At 52.4% G+C, this 26,475-nt stretch overlaps 6 protein-coding genes across 7 annotated transcripts; 1 reads left to right on the forward strand and 5 right to left on the reverse strand.

The window, feature by feature from the left end:
* Window positions 1-2,577: 2,577 nt before the first annotated feature.
* Window positions 2,578-4,277, reverse strand: LMH87_010956 (uncharacterized protein; the record flags this gene model as incomplete). Its single annotated transcript, XM_056200016.1, has 2 exons — window positions 2,578-4,100; window positions 4,178-4,277. The coding sequence occupies 2 exons, from the start codon at window positions 4,275-4,277 to the stop codon at window positions 2,578-2,580; spliced, it is 1,623 nt and encodes a 540-aa protein (XP_056051908.1).
* Window positions 4,278-16,938: 12,661 nt separating this feature from the next.
* On the reverse strand, window positions 16,939-17,375 carry LMH87_010957 (uncharacterized protein; the record flags this gene model as incomplete). The annotated part of the gene is made up of 4 exons (XM_056200017.1): window positions 16,939-17,027; window positions 17,092-17,104; window positions 17,155-17,230; window positions 17,308-17,375. The coding sequence occupies 4 exons, from the start codon at window positions 17,373-17,375 to the stop codon at window positions 16,939-16,941; spliced, it is 246 nt and encodes an 81-aa protein (XP_056051909.1).
* Window positions 17,376-17,501: 126 nt separating this feature from the next.
* On the forward strand, window positions 17,502-17,814 carry LMH87_010958 (uncharacterized protein; the record flags this gene model as incomplete). The annotated part of the gene is made up of 3 exons (XM_056200018.1): window positions 17,502-17,511; window positions 17,565-17,631; window positions 17,688-17,814. The coding sequence occupies 3 exons, from the start codon at window positions 17,502-17,504 to the stop codon at window positions 17,812-17,814; spliced, it is 204 nt and encodes a 67-aa protein (XP_056051910.1).
* Window positions 17,815-19,023: 1,209 nt separating this feature from the next.
* On the reverse strand, window positions 19,024-19,693 carry LMH87_010959 (uncharacterized protein; the record flags this gene model as incomplete). Its single annotated transcript, XM_056200019.1, has 3 exons — window positions 19,024-19,028; window positions 19,093-19,118; window positions 19,479-19,693. The coding sequence occupies 3 exons, from the start codon at window positions 19,691-19,693 to the stop codon at window positions 19,024-19,026; spliced, it is 246 nt and encodes an 81-aa protein (XP_056051911.1).
* A 2,054-nt stretch (window positions 19,694-21,747) lies between these two features.
* On the reverse strand, window positions 21,748-22,167 carry LMH87_010960 (uncharacterized protein; the record flags this gene model as incomplete). The annotated part of the gene is made up of 1 exon (XM_056200021.1): window positions 21,748-22,167. The coding sequence occupies one exon, from the start codon at window positions 22,165-22,167 to the stop codon at window positions 21,748-21,750; it is 420 nt and encodes a 139-aa protein (XP_056051912.1).
* Window positions 22,168-23,482: 1,315 nt separating this feature from the next.
* LMH87_010961 (uncharacterized protein) lies at window positions 23,483-25,537 on the reverse strand (the record flags this gene model as incomplete). Of its 2 annotated transcripts, none has more annotated exons than XM_056200022.1 (1): window positions 23,483-25,537. In XM_056200022.1, one exon carries the CDS (start codon window positions 25,535-25,537, stop codon window positions 23,483-23,485), a length of 2,055 nt encoding a protein of 684 aa, XP_056051914.1. The 2 variants fall into 2 exon arrangements, with proteins under 2 accessions (XP_056051914.1, XP_056051913.1); XM_056200023.1 differs by having other exon boundaries at window positions 23,483-24,862.
* Window positions 25,538-26,475: the final 938 nt, after the last annotated feature.

Below are 26,475 nucleotides of genomic sequence, written 5' to 3' on the forward strand. Positions count from 1 at the left end.
TCCATCGCGGCTGAGAAGCCCGTGTCGTGGTGAGGATGCGTGGACGGCGGTGCTCAGGCTGGCTGTAAGAGGCAGGTCCCGAGATGGTGAGTCAGTCCAATACGCCAGCCCGCCAGCCTTGCGGGACACCAATGCCGCGCAAGGCTGCGCGATGAGTCAAACGAGCCACGAATTTCGCAGAAATCGATTTCAATTGTGTGGTTTTGTCAGCATTGTTGGGATGTGGCCGGATCCTCCAACGTTATGCAGGAATATCCGAGCCCAAAGGACCCGTGTAGACGACATGGCGAGAAAAAACACCTAATTAAGCAACGCCCGGTCAGTAGCGGTTCATTGAACTGTATCCTATTGCTCGCATTTTTTACCAAGACCCAAAGATTTCTGCAAAATCAACATTGTGTCCAATGAATAAATGGTCTGTATTAAAAGCACATGTCTTTATTCAGCATCTTGACGCCGTTTACCGTAAACATGAGCAGCCTCCATCCTCGCTTACACCACGCACAACTACGCGCAGCCCCAAATCATAGGCGCACGATGCCCGACATGCCGCTCGTTCCCCATTACCCCGCGATCTCTTTTATTTTCCCATCTTCAACGCCCCAGCATTTTAATATTTTATTCATACTTTAATCTCGATAGTCCAGCCAAGTTCTGTGGGGTCCGGTCGTGCACGGAGCTCTCTCGCTGCCAACACAGCAACAAAGCACACACACAGAACACCCTTGGACCCTTTGGCATCCCGGGATATTCCCTCTTTTCGCGTAGTAGACTTCATCAAGACTGCTAGGCGGCACATGTTCAATGGGCACAGCCGGGGACATTGCGATGCGCAACGGGTCTCGGCATTCCTACACTCTATCCACGACTGCTTTCTGCCGTTGTCATCGGCCTTTTCCGGCTTGGCAAACGATTCAAGAGTTGGCCAATCAAGTTGCTAGTCTTTTCGGCATACGATTCATTCTATTCTCGGCTGTTTGCTCAACATGTGCGCCGAGACAGCGCAATGTTATACACCAGATGACCCCATGCGCTCCAGCCAACATCCGATCGCCTCGCCTGACCCCTGCAACTCCCCCAGGTCGCCCGTTGTGCCCTCCCCCGCAAGTTTCAGTTAGGGTGCGCATGACCTCTGAGGACATGACGCTGCGTTGCGCGTATGTGTATTCTACACCTCGGCGCGTCTCAATCACAGTAGCACAGTAAGCCCAGCATGTGCGCATGCACATGTCTCGCTTAGCATCATTTCTGATTTATTCTTCCTCTGCTTTTCGCCCTTGAAATAGAATCCGTTTTGCAGACAAGCAAGAAAGAGGCATCTTGTTTCTGTGCACGCGTGTGTCATGGTATCCCTGCGACCAAGCAACCTTGTCGACGCCACAGTCTAGAACAACGGGCTCGCGAAAACGGATGTCGAATCCTCAACTACCCACGCTCAATTTCATTTCCCATTTCCGTTTCCGTCCTGGCAAGAGGCAACTTGAATGTACCGAGCAGCAGTATTGTTTCAAACCCATCAAAAAAACAAATTCTCCGGCGGTCGCGGCTCTTTCCACTGCCAACTCTAGATATGTACCGCGCCCGCTTCGATCCAACGGCAGCGAGAGCCAGGAATTTATGCAGCCCTTGATTGGTGAATAAATGGCTTCCACACCATATTTGTTCTCGCCATGCCAGGCACCAGTCTCGGGTCTTTTCGCAAAAAAAAAAAAAATACATATGAGCACGGGGATTCGCCCACCCATCAGCCATGTAGCCTCGGCGTCGGCGCCCCAGTTAAAAGGAAAAGTCTATTCCAAGCCTCCTCTGCTCGCTTCCTCGTAAATATAATGACAACCCCGCAAAGCACGAGCCACACTTCCTTGACTTGCCGCGTTTGCTCGTGCGGCCGCCGCCACCAATGGAAAAGCGCCTCCGCCCGCCCGACGCCGCCAATCCGGGTATGCATTTTAGTCAACAGTCGCAGAGGCATTCAGAGTAGAATCATCTAGTCGTATCGAATTTTATTATGGTTTTTGTACGCTTGAGGCTATCCTTCTCGGTCCCGGAAATATCGGAAGCTTTTTGTCTTCCATGCGATGATTTGTCGCTTTTCTTTTCTGCGCTTTTTGGAGTCGCAATCCACATCCTTTCCGCCTCTCTTTCTGCCAGGCGCTTTTTGGTCTTTTTCCCATTATGCCTCCTCCCAGGACCAGCGTCTCAAGGTTGCCCTTGAATATACAGTAGTTCTTCATTTTGCTTTTTTCCCCGCAACCCCCATCTCGCTAGAGTACAAATCCACCATGGTAACGTAAATGGCGGTTGAAAACACAGGCCAAACATGAATGCCCAAAGCCTCCGTAAAGGCTGAAGAAAACAAGAATTCCTTGGTATCTTGAAAAAAGCAACGCCGCGCAAAGTGCCAAAAAATGTGTGATAAAGAGTAGTATGTTCAGTGTCATGCTGAATGCGTGATCGAGTCGCGCTGCGGTGCTCGCTCCATCACGCTAGCCGCTAGTTGCTGTAACTGTCGTGATATTATATGTAAATGGGTTGCACTGCGAAGGCGCCCCTGTCGAATTGTGTTCGGTTATGTATTTACCAGCCCTTGGAGTGGTAGCCATCAAAAGCGTCCTTGTTGAAGTATTGGTTCCAGCTGCTGGCATTGGCGTCCTCGCTCTTCTTCAAGCAAGGCTTCTCGGGGAACTGCTTGAGGTTGGCGACATCGTGGGAGGTATGGCGGCGCTTGAGGACAGCGTTTGCAGTCGACGTTTTTTGCTGGCGCTCCCAGAGAAGGTGGCGGCGCAAAGACTCGGTAAGCTCCGTAGCAAGCATGTTGCGGCGCGTAGTTCGGGGTGAAAAGGCTGCCTGGATGTCCACGTGCCTGGTTTCAATAGGCTGGGCGCTGGACCGAGGCACCTCAATGATCGGCTTCAGATTCGAGGGACGCATGCCCTTCATCATCAGCGGACCCTCGTCGGAATCGTTAGGAGAGGCGCCTAGGGCCGAGCCGTGAGGCCCAGCGCGCGAGCGCTCGATGGCAGAGGCAGAGTGGGATGCCTGGTTGCTCAGGTTCTTCTGGCGTTCATTCTGTGCGACCATAAGAGTAATGAGCGAGGGGCGGGAGACCAGGTTAGCCTTGGACTCGACACGCTGGAAGAACTTGTCGTCAACGCTCGATTTGCCACTCTCTTCCGCGGAATCTTCCCAATCAGAAGAGTCATCATCATCAATGGCGCTCTCATCAATATAGTCGTCATCGGTATCCGAGTCGATAGCACTCTCGGCCTCGAGCTGAGAGTTGCGGCTGGTGGATGCGATAACCTGCTTCATCTTCTCTGAGATGATAGGCTTGGCGGGCTGGATATCGCTCTTGGTGGAGGCAGACCCGGAGGAGCCACCAATCTGGAACATGCCCTTCTTCGGGGGAGGCATCAGGCTAGACTTCGACATCTCGACGCTCATGCCCTGCTCACTAGAAGAACATGAGCCGCCGAGAGCAAACTTGGCTGGTGCCTTCTTCTGCGCGACGGGCTGATGGGCGGGAGCGGCCTCGGGCTCGGGAATGGCGGCCGCGATATGCGAGGGTTGGGGGAAAGACTCGCGAATAGGCAGTTCAGCGGACACAAGCGCACGCGTCTCAGTAGCAGGCTTAGAGTGGGTAGCCATGATGGTGGGCTCAGCCGGTGTTGGGGCCGGGGCGATGGGAGCCGTCTCCTTCTTGGGAGCGGCAAGAGGGGAGGTGGCGGTGGGTGCGGAGAGAGGAGCAGTGTCCTTGACGATGGAGACGACCATCTTTTCAAAGTCGTCGGAGCTGATGTGTCGGTCGCGTCTGCTGCGACTGCTGGTAGAGTCAAGACGATGTATCCTAGGGCGAATCTCCAGAGGAGCAGACTCGGAAACAAATTCGGTGGCGTCCTCGTCAAGGAGTGAATCGACGCTACCGGAAAGCTGTGGAAGATCTTGGGACCGCGAAGGGGCGGCCAGAGGCGAAGTGTTGGAGATGGCGGAAGCGTCCAGTCGCTTCTCGTTGTCGACGAGCTGCTCGCGCTGCCAGAGTCTCCAGCTGAGGTTTTCTAATCTGCGGCCTTGCTCGAGTGAGTCTGCACAGCGTGAGAAGACTAGGTGTTTGGTTAGCCCATCGTGTCATCCAAAGGTAGACGGCGCGGAGAGCGCAAACAGGGGAAGGAGGGCTTACCAGTCCACATGCTATACAGGTTGGCAGGGTTGGCGGTATCGACCTTGTGGATAACGTTGGCATCCACTGTTAAGACGTGCGTATCTAATCTGTACGGCATTGTCGTGAGATGCTGTGATGGCCCAAGAAGCTTTGAGCAGTGTGGTGAAGAAGGCGGGTGTGGCGGAGAGAGTGCCGAGCGGGAAGTCGCTGGCGGGTTGAATCAGAGTATGCTGTTCAAGTCGGCACCAGAAGCGAAGAGCATTCGAATCGTTGCTAGAGTCGTCCGAGTCGGTGATGAGGTTTGCTGGAGCGCGGCGGTCTGATGGCGAAGGTGGCGGCAAGGATGTGTTGAGCTGCGTAGGGGATGCAGAACTCGCAGAGGGTGTGTGCGTGGAAGGCGTGAGAGTGATCAAGGCCGGAATGGCAATGAAGCAGACGTTGGCAGTCGTAGAGTTACTGAGTGGAGAGTCGTGGAGGAGGAGAGGGACAAGTTGGAGTCTGGGGAAGTCGATGTAGTTATTAAGTTTGCATGCCGTAAGAGTAAGATGACCGGTGAGCATTGGGGCCATGCGTCCCTCTTATTCAGAAGCCCGCCCACGGGCACCCAGCAGCACGGGCAAGAACCGGGGGTATGGCCAGTACCCAAGACCCCCAGTACGGGACCGCCGCCAGTGGGTGTGACCAGGCCTGTGGTGTAGGGGGGTACGCTCAGAGGCCCCCGTAACACTCCCCATATGCTCCAAGACCCCCTGCCAGGCTGTTCCAGCGGTACTTTTGGGCATTTCTGGGGGGGTGCTGGGGTGCTGGGAGCACAAGGGAGGGCGAATTTAGGTGTTCCGGGGAGCAGCCGGGCGCGGTCATGAAGCTGATGGGAGACTGCGCTAGGCGCCATTCGGTAGTATCCCTGTTTTGGGGCAGAATCTCGTGCCCCTTTCGTATTAGTGTCAGGCAAGGAGCTAAGCCATTTTGGGCCCCCGCCAATTCCGGCCCTTCTCGTCCCAGCAGTCGGGAAGCCAGGCTCCCCACCAGTCCCTCTCTCACTTTCTCTCCCTCTGCCTCTCTCTCTTTCGGCTCCCAGCTAGCCAGCCAGCCAGCCAGCCAGCCAGCCAGCCAGCCCTGCGTGGCATTGTTACCGTCGCCATCACATGGGTCTTCCGAGCTTGCTGAGCTGGCGACTGGCTGCTGATGGGCATTCCGTTTTCCACCTGCTCGGGCTGCCGTGGCCGAGGCCTCCCTCCTGGCCCTTCCCCGCCCGCAAAACGGACGCTGCCAGCCTGCCACGCCCGCAACAGGCAGGTTTTTCCAGTCACGCGGCGGCCAGCACCCCGAAACGGTCGCGAGCCTACCGTTTTCTCTCGACGTGTCTCGTAATACGGTGTTGGTGTTGCGATCGGTGCGGACGCGCCCGTCGACAGAGACGCGCCTTGACATGCGCTCGCAATCTTACAGCCAAATTAATTCTGAACAAACCGTACCAAGGGAAATCCTAATCATCCTTCCCCGCAGCCTCGAGAAACTCTACCAAGCAATAGATGCCGTTCCAGGCCAGAGTTGCTCAGACACTCGGTGCGCTCCAGAACGGAAACCCCAGTTTTTGATGGCAAAGGCACGGCCTGGTCCGTTTCGACGACGCTTGCACGCTGCTGCTCCCGGCAGGGTCCTGATTCGGGAGTCGCCAATTGGCGAGCGGAGCCCTCACACGGCTCTAATAAACGAATTGATGTTACGTGCCGTTGGGGCTTGGCCTTTCAAGGACGAGGCTCTGAATCGGCCCCCAGCTGACCTCTCTGTCTGGGGAAAAGCCTGCGCCCTGGGCTCACTTTCAATTCAAGCCTTGTGCTTGTTGTGCATTTTTCTTTGTCGGTCAGAATCCTTTCAGGGCCCGTCGCCCAACAAAGGAAAAAATTTGCGCAGGGACGGTCACAGGTCCCCTTTCCTCTCAGCCAAGCAGATTGGCCCAGCCGCCAAGCGCCTGACCCAAGCCCTCCCCCTACATGCTCGCTCAATTGAGAGCGTGAATGGGTAGTGTGTACCACGATGGTGCCACGATGGTAGATTTGGCCCGCTCGGCGGTAAAGAAAACATTTGGATCATGAGGTCAGCGCTTCAGCCATGCGTAGCCTCGTAATAAGCAGCGCACAAGCGGAGAAACCGCACTCTATTCCTGAAAAAGAATGTCCTTGCGTCCGCCGTGCCGTAAGCAAGAGTGCGGCAAAGAAAAAAGGGACTTTTTTATCATGCCTGCGTATCAGAAAGGGTCATGAGCTCCCGTGCCATCCATACCATTGGGTTCAAGTCTGCCAGCGAAGCCTCCGAAAGACATCGCTGAACCCGCCTGAGCTCAGCACGGAACAGTCACCTGTCGCTCCTCCTGCAGCCGCTTCTCAGTCCATCGGTCCATCAGTGGTGTCAGGCATCTGGTTCACGCAGTGGCAAAAGTACAGGCGGCTGAGCACCCCCAAGCAACCCAAGAAACAGGGGACCGGACCCTGCTGCAGGGACCTCTTGTGGGCGCTGGCACGCTGCGTGGAAACTTGGTTACCATTATAAATTATATTGCCCAGTTGGAATGGGCGGTGCTTTTTTGGCAAGGCTTCACTTCACCCCCCACGGTCAGCAGGTCATCTGGCCAGACACAGCGTGTCAGAGCCTGAAAATGCCAACTCATCAACCGCCCGTCTCGCCCGCCCACATGACTTGCTCCATTGGCCCAACCACGTTTGGCGAAACCTGGGGACGCCGCACTGTCCAACCACTGTCACTTGTTGCTGACTGCTTTTGACTGGAATAATCTGCAGAACGCAAGGTCATTTGTCAAAATCAGACCTGTTCAAGCATGGCTGCCTGGAATTAGAAAGGGGTCGACGTCGGTGCCGCCCCTCGCCTCTTCATCAGCCTCTCACTCTCCATCTCTGTCCAATTCAGACCCGTGGATCACGACGGCCGTCATTCACGTTGCCGCCATTTCATAATGTTGCCCCCTTGAGACATTCGCTTGTTGAAATTGCAGCTGGGGGCGGTAAGGATATGCCGTACGCCCACAAGAATAGCGAGCTGCATGTCATCCGCAACGTTTCCCCAGATGCAAGCCCACTATGGATACAAAAGTTATAAGGGGGAAAAGCGTGTTGTACAGACTGGGATGATTTGCAGTGCCGAACGATTGGTATCTTTTCTTGCATCGGCCCATATTACAGCAGCAGCTCAGCTCAGCAGGGTCCTGGGGGAAAGGCATACGTGCATATATGCATGATCAGAAGGAAGCTCGACCTGCCCGAAACGGCATCATCACGTCCTCAAAACCTGCTCGGACTGCAGCCCTCTGGTCTCTCCACGGTAATTGGCGAGTCTCGTAGCAAGATTGAAAGTGATCAGTAGAAAAGACAACTCGGCCGAGTCATTACCTGCATCGACTTGATGCAATGCGCTAGTTTACCGTGTTTCTTGTCATCTTTTCTCCCCCTTTGCGTTGCTTTTTCCCCTTCGACGTACCCAGTAGACCGAGGTCTACCCCCGCTCATCCCCTCTCTCTCTCTCTCTCTCGAAAAACTCATCCAGGTCACCAGGGCTGACGAGCCGCCCCCAGGAACCCGCTCTCCTGGGACGGCCCCCGGGGAAGGGCTGCCGGCGCTAGGGCTAATGCAAGCCACAAGCGCGCCCAGCAAGCCCGATCATTTGCGGCGAGGAAACAAAGGTGTTTTGAACAAGCTTTCCCCGGTGGCGGCCGTCGCTTCTTTTTCGTTCGGGACAAATTCAATGCCCATTTGACTTGTGCAGTCAAGCAAGCAGTGACAGGGGTCTTCCGGGATTGGTGGCTTACTTCAAGACGTGCGTGGCGTTGATGTTAATATCCGTCGCCCGCAAGCCCTGAGTGGCGGGATGTAACGTCTGGATGCTGGGAGCTTCTTTTGCAGCAACCAGGGTAGAGCAAATTACCATGTCGACGCCATCTGTGATGCGGGTGATGCGATGGGGAATAATTCCGCAGTCGGGTCGTTGCTAATTCTCCGAGGCTGGGTTTGGCGACGGAGTAACTGCCTGTCCTTGGGTCTGCATATCTGCAAACCGGATGTATGGCTATTCGAAATGCCATCGTCTCTTTTGGGTCAAGAGCTGCAAGACACCTGTTTGGAGCTGTCGCGCAGGCGGCCCCCCGCGTCCCAGCCCGTGTCTCTCGTCGAATCTACATTTCACGTCTCCAAAACCGTTTTACCCTCTCTCACGCAGTAAGATTGTCAGAGCCAGCAAAAAAAAAAAAAAAAATAGGGAGGGAGACAGTTTCCCTCAGCTGTGTGCCACCGATCCAAGACACGGGTCAAGGATGGCGGGGATCGTGTACGAAAAATGGAATAGACGGGAAAGAAACAAGTCATCTTTTCGCAATCGGCAGAAAACAAGAAATCCCAGAAACCTGGGGCCAGCCACACTTTGCCCGTGAATCATTGATGACACGGCGCCCGCCCGCGCCGCCCCTGGCCCGTCAGCCACAGGGGCAACCTTCTTTGCCAGAGAGCGGCTGATGAGAAAGCGGTTGGTCGACAGCGGGCCGTGCCAGTGCAGCTGCAGTTTGCTTTTTTGCTTTTTTCTTTTTCTAATAATGCCTGCGACTGCCCAAACGCTTGGGAATAAAAGGGACAAAAGGAAGTGTGTGGAGATGATGCGATGGACATTTCAGCCACGGCAGATGCGCAAGTAATCTAAAGAAAGAATATAATAATTGATAAATAATGTCTTTTTTTTCAACTTGAAAATAAATAAGCAATGTTACAGTATTTCTTTGGAAGACATGGTTCGATCTTTTGTACCGAGATCCTCTCCCACCGTCTCAGGCACGAGAATCTCAAATCTCAGATCGGCGGCCCGTCCTCCGTATGCCTCGTATCATTGGATCGAATGCGAAGAGCACCGATGACGATGATGGTTTTTGGCAAAAAAAAAAAAAAAGAGTCCGGAATGTACGTTACGGCCGTACCGAGTTATGCTGGCTCAGACTCCTTTTACCTCTTCTGCAAGCTGCGAGCTGTAATGTGATGTGACTTGTTGCCACTGCTCCGGATCGCTGGGACCAAGGAACGGCGCGCCGGGCATGTGCAGCGCAGCGCATGCATGCAGGGGCCTCGTGCAGCGCCGAGACTGGTTGGCTGGCTGGCGAAGAAAGAAAGAAAAAAATGATGAATACTTTGTGATGTATTTCATGAGTGCAATGTGCATCAAAAAGCAAGAAACGACGCTACGAGAAATCATGGTCGCATCGGCGCCGACCGACCCAGGGGCACGGCCCGACAGGTCGGGATGGGATGTGTGGATGGACGAGTGACTGACCCCACTTGTTGTCGCCTCGCCCCAGAAGCGGAACACCTCACTGTATTCTAGCGCTGTACCTACCTACCCAACTACCTACGGCCGCACCCTATTTTAGCGCCGTTGGGCTCTGGTCCAGCCAGCCACCAGCCCTGCAGTGATGGGGAGGGGGGAGTTTACAGGCCTCATTACAGCGGGATGTGCCTTGCAATTTACTACGGCGGAGGCTGGGTTCTGTCAGATGACTGGTTGCTTTTTTCCTTGTTTTTTTTGGCTGCTTTGCGAGACGCTGTCTGGCTCAGCAATCCCTTTTCATCACAGTTCAAGAATTAAACATCTAGCCATCTCATTCTTTGCTCAAGCTTTGTTCTTTTTGACTTTTTCACAAATCGTCGTCATCTGTCAGAAATCATTCGTACACAGTGGTGCAGCTGCAGCGAGGGAGAAACGGCGTGCCTCATGATAAGAGGAAAAGAAAACCCCAGGGAGGGAAGAAAATATGGGGTAGCTCTTTTTCATTTTTCATTTTTTTTACGATCGTCTTTCTCTGGGAATGACAGGCCAACAGGGCCACCCGTCGTCCCAGCGCACTGGAACGACGGCTAGCTTCTATCACAAATGATAGATGGCCCTCGATACAAGCACACACACACACACACACCCTTGCTGCGCTTCTGTCCCAGCTGGACGGAACGTGACCCGAGGCTCCGGCACCTGTCTGGAACTAGGGGGATGTGGGTGGCAAGACGAACCAAGCGCGGCGAGCCATTCTTTGCTTTTTGCTTTGTTGCCGCGAGGAAACTGCGCCTTTCCCTTTCGAGGAGAAACAGTGTCAAATACGTAATGGGCGCTCACATGTTGTTTGTGTTCCGTTAAAGTGCTTTTCATGATGACGAGCGCTGGAGCGAACGACTTGTCATTGGATCACGGCCTTGGGGGTCGTGCAGCCTGCATTTTGGCCAACAAGTGTTTGGCAAGCTCTGAGATGTGCAGGAGAAAACCAAACGAGCATTCTTCTTTTCGGGATTCTGTAGCTTTCTCACCTCCATCACTGGCTTCAACGGTCGGGCCGCCGGCCAAGTGGTGCTAACAAGCGGCCCGCGTTTTGGTGCCGTTTTCTTCGATTCACCAACCATGAGCCCATCTCTTGACATGCGTGCGCGCGCGCGCACCAAAAGCGAAATCAAATACGACAAAGAGAAGAAGACGTCAGTCTCTCTTCCTTTGAACCTGCGGCGCTTCTCCCCCGCATGCATCAGCTGTCCTGGCATTCCAGCAAAAAGACAAACCTGTCTTAGATCGAACGCAACCGACTGGTTCGCATACTCGCCATCGGGCCGCACCCACCAAGAATCTGGGGGAGGCAAAACGCCTGCGCTGCTGAAAGTCCGTCCGCCCATTCCAAGACATTCAGGTACCAGCCGCGAGGGGGAGAGGTAGATGGCAGGTTCGGCCCGCAGAGACTGCACACCATTTCAACCATTTGTTTCCATATTTTTGCATTTGCAGGCCCCTACATTGGCAGATCGAGGGAGAATGGCCAAGGCAGGGGGGGTGGGTGTACGTCAGGCTTCGTAGGAGCGAGAAAGCTCATACATGCAAATGTCAGATCTCACAAAGCGACGGATTTCGGGAGCCTTTTGATCGACACTCGAAAGGCTCAATCAACGAACTCCATTATGGTAGAGTTTGACGGCTGCCTCGGTGAAGGCCTGTGATGCTCATCTGCCAACGCGCATTGTTGTAGGCTGTGCCAATACGAGGTTTGCTTTACTTTGGTGTCACGCTGTGATTGAAAGAGCAGTGTTGGAGCTCGTTATAGATTGCAAAACGCAGTCCAGGCTTTCCGCGCTGCACGATTTCAGAGATCCCGGTCACGATCACCCCGCGCGACACAAAGACCTGGGGAAATTGTCGCTTTCCGTACTACACACACACACACAAACGCGGCCCGTCCATCTTCGGCCACGGGAGGCAAGATGGAATGGAGGGGTTTCCGCAGCAAGGGCGTGCCATTAGCATGGCCTTTGATCTTGTTAATTAAGATTTGGACATTAAGCAAGCATAATACGATTGGATATAATAATAATCATTATCATCATGAAAAAGAGAATCATGGGTGGGTGAATAAGACAATGCGAAGTAGGATCGGCCAACCGATGCATACTAGACGCGTTCCACGCCTGTATACTCTAATCAACGACGATGGCGTTTTTGGTGGCTTGATGGGAATGGGAATTTTGAATGGACCATCTCACAAATGACGAGCCCGGTGCCATTTGCCCGTACAAGACGCGGTGCGATAGAGGACGCGTTGTGTACGGCATGGGGCGCGCTGGTGGGGGAGCGAGAGGGGCTGGCGGTTGAGACACGAGGGCAACAATGGAGAGGGAGGCTTTAGCGCATCTTGTAAGTCGCAATGGACATAAACAAAACAATTCAAATAAAAATACGTTTATTGTTTTATTATTTATTCGGCCTTCTTTACTCATCTTTGTTCGCTTGATATTCCAAACCACGTTCCACTTTATTCCGCTTCGTTCCTTCGACTGGTTTGATGCAAGACGGCCGGCTGCGTTTCTCTTCCGCCTGCCTGTTATTAATAAAACGAGGGAACAATACCGGGCTCCGGAGGGTCACCAAACTTATTAGCACCAAGTTGAGTCGAGTTTCCCTTGCACATACACAGCCCCCTTCCAGCCGCATTTTTGGCAAGCTTGTACGTAAAATCCAAAATTGTTCATTGTGGCAGTTTCCTGTTTGGGCAGGAGAGCGTGAGAAACCAGGGCTTTTGCTGCCAGTCCGCCTCTAGCCGCGACCGAGGGGCGACAAGGGCGGAATCAGAAAAAGTTGAAGATGGGAGAGTAAGCCAAGTCCGTAAGACGGCAGACTTTGAGCCGGCTCGTTGAGCAGACTGGATAGGCAATACGGGAAGGGATCACCAGTTGCATTGCATTTACCCCGACTTTTTTACCCACGATTCTATGCCAATCGCACTGGTGTACAGCAGCCGATCAGGGACCCCATAATGTAACATGTCCAGCACCACACCGCGAAAACGGTGGGCGGAGCAGGCAGATGACCGGTGGCTGCTTTCTATTCTTGTGTCCTGGAACAGCAACTAATCAGGGTCATCTATTGCTGTTGCGGATATTCTCCATATGAAGAAGAGGGAAAAAGTCCCCTGGGCCGGATGTGGACGCAAAAGAACCCTGCACGCATTTGCTGCATTCCGCGGCAACCCACTCGCTCCAGCGGACCAGAGAAAAATGCAGGCATCTACGTGACAGCTTTTCCCTTGTCAATAATGAACGCAATCAATGTAATCAGGAAAACTACTCCGTAAATGAAGAAATGCAGCCTTTTCTGGGATGTGGCTGCATGTACTACTCTTGGTAATTGTCTCTCGCATACGCCGAGCTTGCGCGTGACGGGACAGGCTCTGCCCATCCAGTTAGAACCGTTGGCGGATTTTTCGGACCCCAAAAATATGTTTTCCCGGAACACGTTCCTGCAGGGACTTTACTTTGCCTGCATCTCTTCCTTCAGCTGGCCTGCAGGCATTTTTCTTAACGTGCATGACAACACCCTCAGAAGAAGAAGAAGAAGAAGAAGAAGCTGGCGTTTTTCTGGCTTTAGGGCAGCTGATTTGTCTGCCGTTTTCTGCAGACCAGCTGAGCAGCTATTTTCCAAATCTATGCCATGGTGGAGATGCATGCTGCTCTTCAAGCCTTCTAGAATACTTTTTTATTGTAATTTCTCACGGTGGGCAGGGTCCCGTCGGCCAGGGTGTGCCGAGCGGACACCGACAAGGCCCATTGGGCCCGAATGGGATATTCCCCCCAGTCTTTGGGGGGCAATTGGAAAATTTGCAGAGTCACCGAGAAAGGAGCCTATCTTTGACTTTTTTTTTTTCGCCCTCTCCCTTTTCCCTTTTCCATGCAACCCGTTGCTAATCTACTATGGAGACCAAGCCCGGGCGAAGCAGAAGCTTCGGTGGAGACCCGACACTCCCGGGCCGACAAGCCACCAGAAGCCGGTAGCAAATAGTGATGGCTCTATTTCTGATCCTCGTGAAAACGGTTGGCAATTTGGATACATACTGAGGATGATTCCAAGCCCTCGTCGTTTGCAATTCGCAATGTAGTTCATGTTTATTGACGCGGCCAAGGTCTTTCCGCATCCTTGTCTGCTATTTACATTTCCGCAACGTTGCGTGAGGCTCTGCAGCTGAGCGGTGGAGATTTCTACCAGGCAAAGGGTCATGAGGGCATTGTTGATTTTTTTTTTTTTTTGGCCCTTCCCCTCTCTCAACTGTTGGCATGGTTCGTATCTCTTGCAGAGCAATGGCTTTTGTGTCCACCAAGAACCTGATGAATCATGGATGACCCCGTCCATCGACGACGCTACCGGCAACTAACAATCAACTAGCTCAAATTCCCATCACCCACGTTGCTATTTTTCGAAAGGCAGTGCAACTGGATGGAGCCCGTAGGCTTCTAGTTGCAGATTCTAGAATCAAGGCGACTTCCCAAAAGCAGCAACCATCGCCCGAGGATCGCAAATGGGAGGTCATGGTAAAAGGCCCAGTCCTTGAGTCAGGCAGCATCGCGGACGCGCTCCAGAAAAAAACTCTACGAGGTCCTCCTCTTGCTGGACAGGTACCAGCCATGGCCAGCGGCTGCCAGGCACGGCAAAGGTCACTCAAGCCAGCCCCCCTTCAGATGGCTAACTAGCAGGGTGGTGGAGTAGCAAAGAAGCACTTGCGGTCTTATTGCCGCATCGACGTGCTCCGCCGTGTGCTGTGGACGTTGATATCCGATTAAAATAAATATACAGAATTAAAATACGTATTAAAGAAATAATAAATGAAATATTCAGAGAATGTCTTGTTCATCGTCTTGAGATGGAAAAAAAACTGGTGCTTTTTGTTATTCGTCCCCGCCGTTCGTTTTATTAGCCCAGCAGACCTCCGAAGTATTCGCCGCGAAATTCCAGGGAAGCTCGGTTGCGGGCACAATGTTTACAATGGTTTTTGCTTCGTACGACATAAGAGACACTGATAGCTCGGTTGTTTGTATGGCGTTTCCACGTCAAGCAATGTTCTGTTGACCGTGTCACCGCGAGGAAAATGCAAGATCAGCAATGCCCGCCCAGGACACCTCTTCTGATTAACTAAACTGTGCATTTTGAAACATTAAAAATAAAAACAAAATAATAGCATGTTTATTCTTTTCTCCTTTCTTTAAATAATAATCCTGGCGTTCTGCATAACTGCACCACACATTCTCAGTGTATAAGCGCCAGCACGACTCTCGATGACCACAAGACTGCCGGGTAGCGCGTGACAATCCCCAAGTAATCTACGAAGCGCCAACTATATACCCCCGGCAGCTTACGATGCCATTACTGGCTTTGCGATTTCTGCAGGTCGGAAATATCTACTGTTCCTGGCCCCAATGTGCTTGCTCCAGGGTGCCATAGTGCCACCTCGTGGTGTGAGGTAGGTGCAACGTCGCGTTCAGCCCTTCAGGTGGCGGTCCTTGTGATGAGGGCGCCGCCCATTTACGTGAATCCGAGATTGAATATACCTCCAGCTATCAGCCACTCAAAGCGCGACGCCCAGGGGAGGGGAGCACAAGTTTGCGGTGATGGGCTCAGACAAAAGAATCGCGCCGCTGTTTTTTGCTACCCATTGGTCGCTGCGCGGAGGAGCAGGTCACGACACCTCGCAACGGTGAGACAGGTTGATGACAGGCAGGGCCCTGATCTGCGCTCGACGGTTTGGGGTTGAGCGCCAAACACACCAATTTCAACCACTGGCAGCGGCGGAAAGATGGCCGTGACGACGCCCCCGTCACTAATTATAATCACTCGGCGCCTGCAATTTTGGGCGAATCACGAAAGCCAGACACTGGGAGCGATGGGGGGATGGTGTGGGATGTGGCCAACGGAAATCCGAGAGGAGGGCCATACGCTTGCTGCGCTCGTCACACGGGATGGTGCTTCCGGTGCTCAAGTGACCATCCGTCTGATACGTGGCGGGCGCGCCGCAAGGCACAAATGGATGGGCCCGAGTGTCGCAGTGATTGGGAGGGGCGACGACACCTCTACGGGTGCTCTCACTGCGACGCTGTCATTTCAGCTCAAGCCTTGGCCCCCAAAAGGGTTGTCTGTCAGCCAGCTTACTAGTCCGAGGTCGGCGAGACCGTTGGGTGAGCAAAGAAGCAGATTGTTTCTGTTATTACTTTACTTTTTATTCTGAATTGTCCGTATTTGTTTGAAACGAGAATAATAGGATTCGTGCACGCCCGCTCCGAGATGGGGGCGTCATATGATGAAGGCGTGTCTTGGTCTGAGTGACGCGATATTGTGTGCTTCGATACCTTTCTGACGATGTACTAGTAGCTTGCAGACTGACTGGCCAACAACTCGTTCTTCCAGTGTGATTCAATTTGAAGTGTGTAAAGATCAGAGAGCAACGCAGCGAATAGACGTGAGACGTGCAGTCTGTGATGTGCGCCTAGGTCTGCATTGTATCATCAACGTCAATGTCTCTAATTGCGGCACATTTCACTGCTAGACAAGCCATGCCGAGTAAACAATTAAATATTTCATTGATAAAAACTAATATCCATTATTTTCAGAACAATTATTGAATACTTTTTCATCACCTTTCTCACGAGACCGTTTCATCGGTCATGGTTTAGGCTGGGTGTAAGCCCACGTGTTGGGCCTCGTCTCGCATAGCCCTGCCTATCAAAGAAGGACTGTGACGGCTCACGCACTCTTTGATTCTATGCGCCGGTACTTGAACCAAGATTTTTCCTCCGACCGAGTCGAATCATGGGGAGGCATCTCATCAATTGCAGCATTTGCCCCAGAATCTCAGCCGCAAAAAATCGTTCGGTAACCGCAGCGGCGTAGTCGGTCATCACCCCCGTCATTTCCCGGCCGAATCTGTCAGGTCCACGGCGTCGCTCTGGCACCCCCTTGCCAGTGCCGCTTTTGGTCTGCCACATCACTTGAAGTTCTTTCATGCCGTTGAAGCTGTATGGTGGATGCGTAAGCTAGCAATTTCCGATTCTAGTGCGGTCTAGGGACGACTTGTGGCTAGATTGCTAGATATTGGTACAAGACGTTCTCAGTCCTCAACACTACTTGAGCATTTGAAGAGAACTTGAACAACATTACAATACGTTATATAGGTATTTGGTTTACAAAGTAAGGAGTCATGGATTAGTTCACCCTACTTGCAGCGAAATATCCGTAGGTGGCAGAGCAGTGCTTCCGTGAGATACGACGCTATCGCATCCATCTGTTGTTCTCAATTCCGTGATGTAGACCCTTCGAATGACCAGCTGAGAGAGGCCTACTAAAGTATTATTGTTTATAATCTAAAATTTATGATTTAAATTATATTTTTATTCTTTATTGGTATCCCCCGGGACCTTTCATCCGTCCCATGCGTTCGGGTGCTAACACAGACCATCGCCGCAATGCAATGTAAGCGTGGCGAGCTGAATGCAGACATCCGATGTCTTTGTCGCGCAAACGACCACTCGTTCTAGATGTATCTCAGCTGTTGAACACCACAGCTCTGGGCGGTTCTGGACAGAGTTCAAGCATACTCGGATAGATTTCCTTCATATTCCGGCCATGACCGCATGGAACGCCTCAAATAGACAACATACTTTCACCACCTGAAGCTTGCAGATGAATGTATATTGCCTCCCCACCCTCAGACAGAGCCCGGCACCGAGTCCCTTGCTGGTGTACATAAGGAAAGAGAACTTCATAACGTCTGGCGGCTATAGCCACACGTGATCACTCTCAACTCGACATACCAGTTTATGATGCTGGTTATTAAGCATACCAATTTACCTGCGCTGTTGGATGGACGATGCTTGCCCATTGGAGGACCTACGACGCTGCGGCGTTCAGAGCATTGAGTTTATCGGAGACCAGCTGAGGTAAGCTATACGGTTTTACAGCTACTTCGTGGCTGCAACCGTATAGTCTGGTGACACGTAGGTAAAGCATGCGTATAGGTGCATATCTGTGCAACCTTTTGAATTTATCCTTTTGCTAATCGCTGTCCTAGAAGCTGCTTTGCTATGGTATTCGAGACCATCATGGACTGGCAAAATATATTGCGGCGCGAAGTTTCCGTACGTGAAGGCATCTTAGCGGCTCGTATGATTATGATGGCAATATAACTCTGCAGGAGTGTGCAGCCACTACACCCGGCCGCTGTGCAACGCATGCAGCTCAGCGAGCCTTGGCCTCTGGAGCAGCGCGCCGCAATGCACATTTCAGCTGCAGATTTTTCTGCCCGTGATGTTTCTGCGTAAGCAGCCAGTACACACGCAACAGAGGGCTGGCAGCGGCACACGACACGAGATGCTGCGGTCACTGCGCTTCGCCCACCAGACGCCAAGCATCGACCGCCCGCTGGGCTGTCTGCTCGTACTCGATGCACCTGTCTGCGGTTTGCTGTTCATCGTTTTCTTCCCGCCAATCCTGGCATCTGCAGTCTGCTGAGCGCAGGTGGAATCTTGCAGCGCGAGGAGGCTTGACGTTGGTTTGGGCAGTGTCGCTCCGACGAGAGACATGGTTCGTTCCAGCTAAGCCATTTTTCTTGATCCGAAACACGTCGGCAAATCACCAATTCGTATTGTACAGCGTTGTATTTATGAAATAACGAATATGTCAATTCTTTAGGGCAGAGGGAGACACAAGCGACCCCGTGACGAAACGATTTTTTCACATTCTCCAATCTTGAAAGAGGAGGGCAGTGCCACCTTGGTTCAGGCTTTGAACGGTCACGAGGCGGGTGGCGTGGTGAAACAGACCTCAACCAAGACAGCTTTGCGGTTTTTGCACAGAGTACAGGTACGCCACGGAGCTAAACAGTCGGGGAGGGGCCTCCAATTCATCCGCTGCAAAGCAAACGGCTTCCAAGCGAGGCATCCTTGTCTCAGAAGTTTCCTCAGCAGGATCATGTCTCGGCCATGAAGAAGACGATGATGCGGGCGTTCATCTTCGGGGCTCCGGGCCGTACGCCTAATGAACAATTTTAATTACATCACCAAGAAAGAGATTAGAGGAGAGTTTTCCATTTTTCTTTTTCTTTTAAAGCCAAACAACATGAGTTTTGCGTCTGGTATCGACGGTGCCTCTTACAAGTAGCTTTCAGCATACGAGTAGCCAACCTGGAAGAGACGAGCACGGCAAACTCCTAGGGTCTTCTTCACAGTGCAGGCACAAAGTAGCCGTCAATGAGCAACGAGAATTCCGTTTAAAACGGCGCATTCTGACACAAACCCCTCGAGAGTAGCGAGTACCGAGGACCGAATCGGCCTCTTGCAGCGGCCCCTGGTCGCTGAATATTGGCTGGAGACGTCCCAGCAACCCCGGGTTACAGGAACACAGCAACGATGACGACGAATTAAATAAACAAGTAAAAAAAGATTTAATTTATTGCATTTTCTCCTCGTTTGACTCATGAATAGACGCACCCTGTTCCCGGTGGGCAAATTGCGGGGGAATGCGCAAAGGCCCTAATCTGTACTGAGTAAGAAAAGGACGACTGTGCTCTCCCACATGGCTCCCTGATGCTTGCCTCGTACCGTCGTACCGTGTGCACCGGCCAGTGCTGTGCCCCGTTTCTCACTTCTGAGCAATACCAGCGCAGATTACAAAGCCCATAGCGGAGAGTCTCATTTGCTTGTCTGAGTCGACGGCCGTCGTCGGCAGCCCCGAGCTTCTTCTCCCCAGCCCGCTAGAACAAATTATCGAAAAGGGAGCCGTTGCAAAAACGGCCTGTTTGCGAAGGTGCTACTTCCAGGAGTCGCGCACTAAGAAAAAAGGCACGGGGAGCGGCCCGTGGCGTGTGGCCACCAACTAAAACTGGCCCTTGGGGCTCTTTGACGGGGCGGCAGCTTTGACACTTGCTTCAGAAACGCGATTCAGTCGTCGCAATCGCAATCGCAACTGGGACGCGACGCCAGCGCACCGGGAGTTGCATAGACGGGCCATCAGATAGCTGTCTGTCACGTCGCGCGGCCGATGTTTGGCTGCGCTGGGCAGGGATGGCTTTGTGATAGAATCGGCATCGATGTGTGATCGGGCCATGTTCATCAAGCTGGACAGGGGGAATGCAGCATCGCCATCCATGATCCCAGGCAATCTTCCCTCCAGGGGATGGGTGTAGGCCCAACGCTCGGGCATCGGTGCTGTTTGACCAGCGCTGCCATGTGTCGGCACTTACAACGCAGTTCCGCAAGGCTCTGGTATCTTGACCTTGTTGGGGGTCTCTCATGGCCGGGTACATTGCCCTAGCCGATTTTCCTTTGCCCAAAACTTAAATAAAGGATCAGCACCAGGAAGGTGAGGCAGCGATGGGCTGATTTTGAGTGCACTGCATGGTCAATACCAGGGCGGCCGACCGAAACACCGGCGGCTGTCGCTGCCGGCTACACTGCCACCCACTCAATCATGCACCCCAGAACGACTTCCTTGCATTCATGCATCATCCAGCCGATGCTTTGCGCCCTCTTCCCTCGAGTCTTCGGCAATACCAAATCAGAGAGAGAGAGCAAGATGCCTAGCAACAAGGCTCGCCCAAGACAGGTGCCCAACCGGCCTCAAGGGGGGCGTCGATAGGCGTTTCCCCCAGCCGCGCACTTACCATTGTTGGTGCTTCCGCCCGGCGCCGCAAGACTCAGGGCTCCGTGCAGGGATTACGGAACGCGCTGGCGAGACACGTTTAGTCGCCCTGACACCAGTGAGCAGTTGCCGAGCAATTGCCAACATGTGCTTGTTTGAATGATTTAAATATCATGAATAAATCGAATTATTTTTATTTAATCCATTCTTTGGCCATCGGAAATCTTTCGCTGAATAGAGTGGGCCACATGGCGTCTGTAGCATGTGAGTTCCTCCATTCTCTCAACTGCGCCCATAGTTACATGAGCACCATCGGCCAACCTTTTTGCTGTTTGAAGAATGACCCTCTCATTGTACATTGGGCTTAGACTTCTTCTCCAACATTGTTCTATATGATTATTTCCGTGAGAAGAAGTACAGCCTTGGGTATGGCTAATAATCGGACGATGAGACCCGTATTGAGCTGCCAGCGGTATATGAAATATTGCATTTGAATCATCCGCAGCCTGATTGGAGTGATATTCTTGAAATTGTTTTCTATCATTCATTGAAACGTGTCTTTATCACCCTATGCCTACAACTTTAGAGCTTTTTGCCCTTACAGAACAACGCAACAACATACGCGGGCTCTCCAATATTAGCTTCACGATAACGCCACTTAGCTAGTCACAACTACGACCATCACCAATTCCAACAATAATTGTAGTCTGACTGGAGTCCCTTCATATTGAATAAGAGCCAACATTCTCAATGATGCTTGTATCCTCGGAGAATCGTTAACCGTTGCGGAGACCGTGCTGCTCGAATGTTGCTTTACAGTAGTGATGCGACTCTGCTAACGAGCCCGAGCCTTACGCTATTCTAATCCTTGCCAAGTAGCCAAGCTACCGCCATGATGAAACGCCCATTTCGGCATCTGCAGCAACGCGGACGGTTCCGTCGCTACTAGTCCTCTCATTGACGGTCGGGCCCAGTCTCGAGCCATGAATCCCGTTCAACCATTCAGGGCCGGGCCAGGGTTGTGTTGCCTCACCGAACCAGTTCCGCGCCACTGGACCAGGCGCATATGTGAGTTGCTGCAACCCAGCAACGTCCCATGCTATTTCGCCTGTCATCCTGGGCGAATTTGGAAAAAGACGTAGCGCACTAGCTCAAAACTAGACTTCTGTTCGAGTTTCTTCCGGCATTCTAGCGCATTTGCTTATTTTAAATTACATGAGCTTCTGACAAGACCTGCTGGCCCGAGTTATCTTGTGGTTAGTAGCACCAAATAAATGACAGAGCGGGCGGCAAAAGACGCTTGTTGTGCTGCATTGCAGCGAGAGCTCATTGTTTTAATAAATCGAGGCAAAGAAGATTTTTTTTTCGCCTATCTACGAAACTGCAATAACAACATGATGTCTCAAATAATCTTTAAATTGGATCGCCACGTACAAACGAGCTGCTGCTTTGCTCTCGCCTTGTATTGGCTGCGTCACTTTCTCATCCCAGTGCAATAAAGTAGTGTCAAGTTTATAGAGATGATACATTAATTATGCATTATATATACGTTGTTCTATATCATTATAATAACTCATTCGACTCCCATCCACCATTCTCCTATTCCCAGGCCTTATTTAATTCTTGGGGGCCTCGACGTGGAAGGGCTTGTCGGCGACGTTGCCGGCGGCAATCTCGTTGTCGTCATAAGCCGGGTAGGCAATCAGGTTCTTGGTGTTGTCAAAGACGGAGAAGGTAGTGAAGCCGACGACGAACTGGCCGGACCAGCCGCTGGTGACGGTGTAGTCGCCGCAGGTGACGGGGCCGCCGCTGGAGCGCGAGGCGGGCTGGCCGCCGCTGGCGTTGACGACGTAGGTGCACGCGGTGGCATCGGTCAGCTGGTTGTTGATGGAGAACTGCCAGGTGCAGGACGAGTCCTGGCCGTCGCAGGAGCGGGACAGGCCCTGGATGATCCAGTCGGGGTCGCGGGCCACGAGGGGCGCGGCAGAGGCCGTGGCGGCGACGGCGATGGCGAAGAGAGACTTGGAGAACTGCATTTTGGATGTTGCTTGTTGTAGGTTGGTTTGAGTAGAAGTTGTGCTTTTTTTTGTATAGTGAGAAGAGTGTATGAGAGGAGAGAAGCTTGAGTGTTTGTGATGCTGAATGAGTGAGATGATTTGTAGCGGGAAGTCGCACCCTTCTTATACTTGAGGTTTACGAACTTTTGCCTTTCTGAATGGAGCATCAACTTGGAAGCAATGACTTCATAGTAATCTGCCCCAGACCTCTTGGATCATGTCGCCAAGCTCACTCACCGAAAAGTAGCGTACCGGCCCCTCAAAGTCCCCGAGGCTGAGCACATCGGCCCTCCGTTGATCGACACACTGTGCTCGTATCCCAGATCGCTTTAGGGCTGGGGCATGGTGTGAAGCTGCGAGTTGACTGCTAAGCTATGGCAACACGGTGCTGTTGAGAATGAGACTATTGATCGGCCCAACGCCCTATATCAATCCTTTGCTCAGCATCCTCCAGATGAAGTTCACGTGGATGCGCTTTTTTCCCCTTCTGGTTTCTGCGAGACCGTTGAATCTTTGGGCAGCGTCGATTTCACTGCATTTGGTGGCAAGATCGCCCCCAGCAAGGCTGCGGGTTTAGCGGCAACTTTACCAGTCTAACCACCGCAAAAATCGAACAAAGCTCGCGCATGACGTAGCTCGACGGTCAGATTCTCGGAGACTAAGCAGCAAAGTTCGTATTCTATATTTGGCAGCCGCAGATCCAGGGTCCAACCGGGCTTAGTGCCCCCATCATCATGGGAACAATTCTGCAATTCTCTCCGCTGCCCATCGCATGACATTTCCGAAAGGGAAATACGGGAGGGTCCTATCCGCTTTCTGCCAATGTTAAAAAAAATCCTGTTGTTGTTGCGGTGGCATGGGAAATGTAGCAGTGGGAACACGACCTTTTGCCACTGCATTTCAAGCCCGCGTCTCCGCCGCCGTGCGCTGCAATCGCATGACTTGAAGGTTTTCCGGATCCGCTGTTAATCTTGGCTGATGGCCAAAAGACGCGACCAGCCGTTGACAGGACACCACCTTGATGACGGTGAGCTGCCGCAGCAGAGCCTCGGGCATGATATTGCTTGGCCGGTGGCGCCGTGCACAGCGTCCATGTCAATCTTGAGGGCAGGCTCGTATGCATGACCTTGGAATTAATGCTCCGCTGAGTTAATAAACACGAGAAAAGCAGCGGACTGCGAATAAGCTGAGCTAGCTACAATTCAAAACTGCAGCAGCTAGTCACTCTCATACGTTCATATACATGGCATAGAGTACATTAGTAGCTATAACATATTACAGGGCAAATTCTCCCTCACGACTTCTTGGCGCCGGGCTGGGTACCAATACGCTTAAACTTGCGGGGATCTTTCCTGCTCATCATGCGCTGGTCTCTCGTTCCCTTGCCACCCTCCCAAAAGCCTCTGCCCTTCTTTCCAATGACCCCGCGGCCGCAAAATTTGCACTCGTCCACGGCGTAATTCTGCTCGCGGCTGCACCAGCCACAGATCATGCGGTTGGCCCACTCGTTGGGGTGGTCCTCGGCTTCTTCATGGCAGCGATCGCAGGAAAAGACCTTGTTGCAACAGGAGAAACGGAACCAGCGGTACGACTTGCGGTAATGCATGCACGCACCACGGTTGGGCAACGGCTCGCCCGCGTGCAGACCGAGCTTCTCGGTCTTGCGTTTGGGGCCAGACGTCGGGGGCGGGAGCGTGCCGGGCGTAATGAAGAGAAACTTGACGTCGGGGATCTTGAAGGTAAACTTGGAGTGGCACTCGCGGCACACATTCGTCATCGTTTCACCGCGGACGGAGACGAGTCCATGGCTGGGCGTAGAGCAGCGTCCGCATGTAGGTACAAAGGTACTCGGCAGCATGTCTGCAACCTTGCAGCCAGAGAGATCGATGAAGCCAGCCCTAGAAGAATGCTCGTGGACGTACTGCGGATTGTACTGGGCGGAAAATGCGCTGGCGCATTTCTTGCAGCTGCCAGCCTTCTCGGTCCCGGGCTTGATGCCAGTCAAGTCATTGAGAGTGCGACAGCGGTCACACTTGATGGTCAGGCTTAGTATCGAAACCTGTAGCAACTCCAATCCGTGAAGCTCAATAGACGGGAAAGAGATCATGGTACCATGCTCGGGCGCATCTAGGTTGGCAATGGCCGACGACTGTTCTTGCCCCTTTTCTAGCTCCGCACCACCATCGTCTGAACTGCTGGTTTCTTCTTCCTCTGAGCTTCCACTATCGTTTCCGTTGGTCCACTCGGGAGGTCGTGGGATGTACTGAATATGGCTCTTTTCAGCGTCAGATTCGCCAACGGAGCCTTGTTCCTCCGCTACTTCGGGCTTGGTCTCCTGCGGCTCGGACGTCTCAGTCTTTGCCGCGTTCAACTGCGCCATCTTGGCTAAGAGGTGAAGGTTCTGTGCCAGGTAGTTGACGTGGCCCATGAGATTCATCTGCTTTTGATCGGCTGCTCTTTGAACAAACAAATCTTCGACAGGCTCGGCGTCTTTGGCGTCGGCCTCGTTGAGCTGGACTCGAATGTCTTGGAGTGGATAGAGTAGAGGAACAATGAGATGAATATTGTTGACGGAACGAAGACCCTCGGGTAAATCTGCCCTCTTTTTCGGCTCTAGCGGGAGCGTAAAAACGACGCCATCTGCCGAGCGGCGATACAGAGGCAGTCTCCCCATGCGAGCCTCGAGCTGGCGCACCTCTTGCGCTCTCCGTTCCTTGGCAACAGCAACTTCCTCCCTGGAGTGCTTTTTCTCCGGGACGTAGGGTTTTGATTGAGGCTTGGATACTGTAGCTGGTTTGGCTACATTTTTTGACACGGCCGCAGCCTTTTGTGCCTTTTCGTGCTCCTGCTGAAGATGCCTTGTATCCTTGAAAGTAACAAGTTTGACTGTCTCGACCTTTTGCTCAGACAAGAACATTTCCAGGTTCTTATCCAGAGCGTTGATCAATGATAGCAGGGTGGACGCTTTTCTTTCCTCTGCCAACTTATCCCACCCCTTTTCGACATTGATGCTGAAGCCTCTGGGGATATCTTTATTGGTAACCCGTAACACAGGTCGTTTTGCGGGGTAGCCCTTGGGCACGATTAAATCGCAATGCAGCTGTGCCAGCTCAAAGGGGAAATCTGGATCAGACGGGCTTATCTTGAAGACCAGAGATGTGCTGCCGTCTGCAGTGGTAGTTTCTTTAGGTGAAAAGCGCTTCTTGACCTGCCCGAGCTGGTAGCCACGAGGATCTTCTAGCTGGGCCTTTGGCACTGGCTTGGCAACGACCCGGGCGCCCGAGGGCTCGGCGACAGCCTGTTCCCGGGTCGTTTGAATGCCATCGGGTAATTGGTGAAGAGGAAGCATGGTTGATTGTTGCTGATGAATGGCGAGGAAATTGTCGTTGAAAGGTTCGCGGTAGCTTAACAAAGGTAGTTGAAAAACTCTAGGAAACCCAAACGCCGATGCAAATGCAATTGCTGAACAGAAACGAAAGTCTGAATACAATGGAATGTCGATGAAGGAGAAGGTTCAATGAGATGGCGCGCCTCCAGATTATATCTTGGATGGCAAAGCTCCTGGTGGCAACGATGAGGTTTGCCTGCGGGGTGTTTCGAGATGCGGCGTACAGCGCTGCCCCGCTCTAGTTCCCAATAAGGCAGTGCTGTAATTTGTGAACGAGCCACTGTGACTCACCCGCGGCAGCCCCGATAGTTGGAAAAGATGACCCGCGAGGTACTTTACTAACAGAATGGCGACATTTGACCGAGTTAAGCTGTTAATCCTGTACCCACACCATAGCAATAGGTCTTTGCTCAGCTCCAGCAGCAATGACTCTCCCTGGACTGGAGTCACACAAGTCATACTTATTGCCGAGCGCTGATAGGCTCGCTAGAAATGAATCATTTTGAATGATCATCAGTAGAAAGTCCGGCTTTCAAGTTCGTGGGGGCCGCTATCCCATATGTCGATGTGTTCGTGATAAATAATAAGTCTCATCTGGCAACACAATAAATCGCCCAAATTAGCAATTTAGGACCCTGGTGCATTTCATAGTTATACTGAAAGTAGAGCTCATGGCATATCTGAGCTTTGACAATCTGCTTGGTTCTAATATGTTCACTGCAAGGGTGAGACGAATTGGATGTACGAGTATGAGATGAGGCATGAACCGCTTCGCGAACACAGCATTAATAAAATCAATTGCTTCCTCTGGAGAAAACGCAGCATTGAATACTTCCTACCGCCGTTTAAAACGGTGCGTTTGGAATCTATATGCAGCGTGCTCGCCAACTGTGGCGCCA

This window comes from Akanthomyces muscarius, chromosome 4, assembly GCF_028009165.1.
Source record: "Akanthomyces muscarius strain Ve6 chromosome 4, whole genome shotgun sequence".
NCBI classification, from domain to species: domain Eukaryota; kingdom Fungi; phylum Ascomycota; class Sordariomycetes; order Hypocreales; family Cordycipitaceae; genus Akanthomyces; species Akanthomyces muscarius.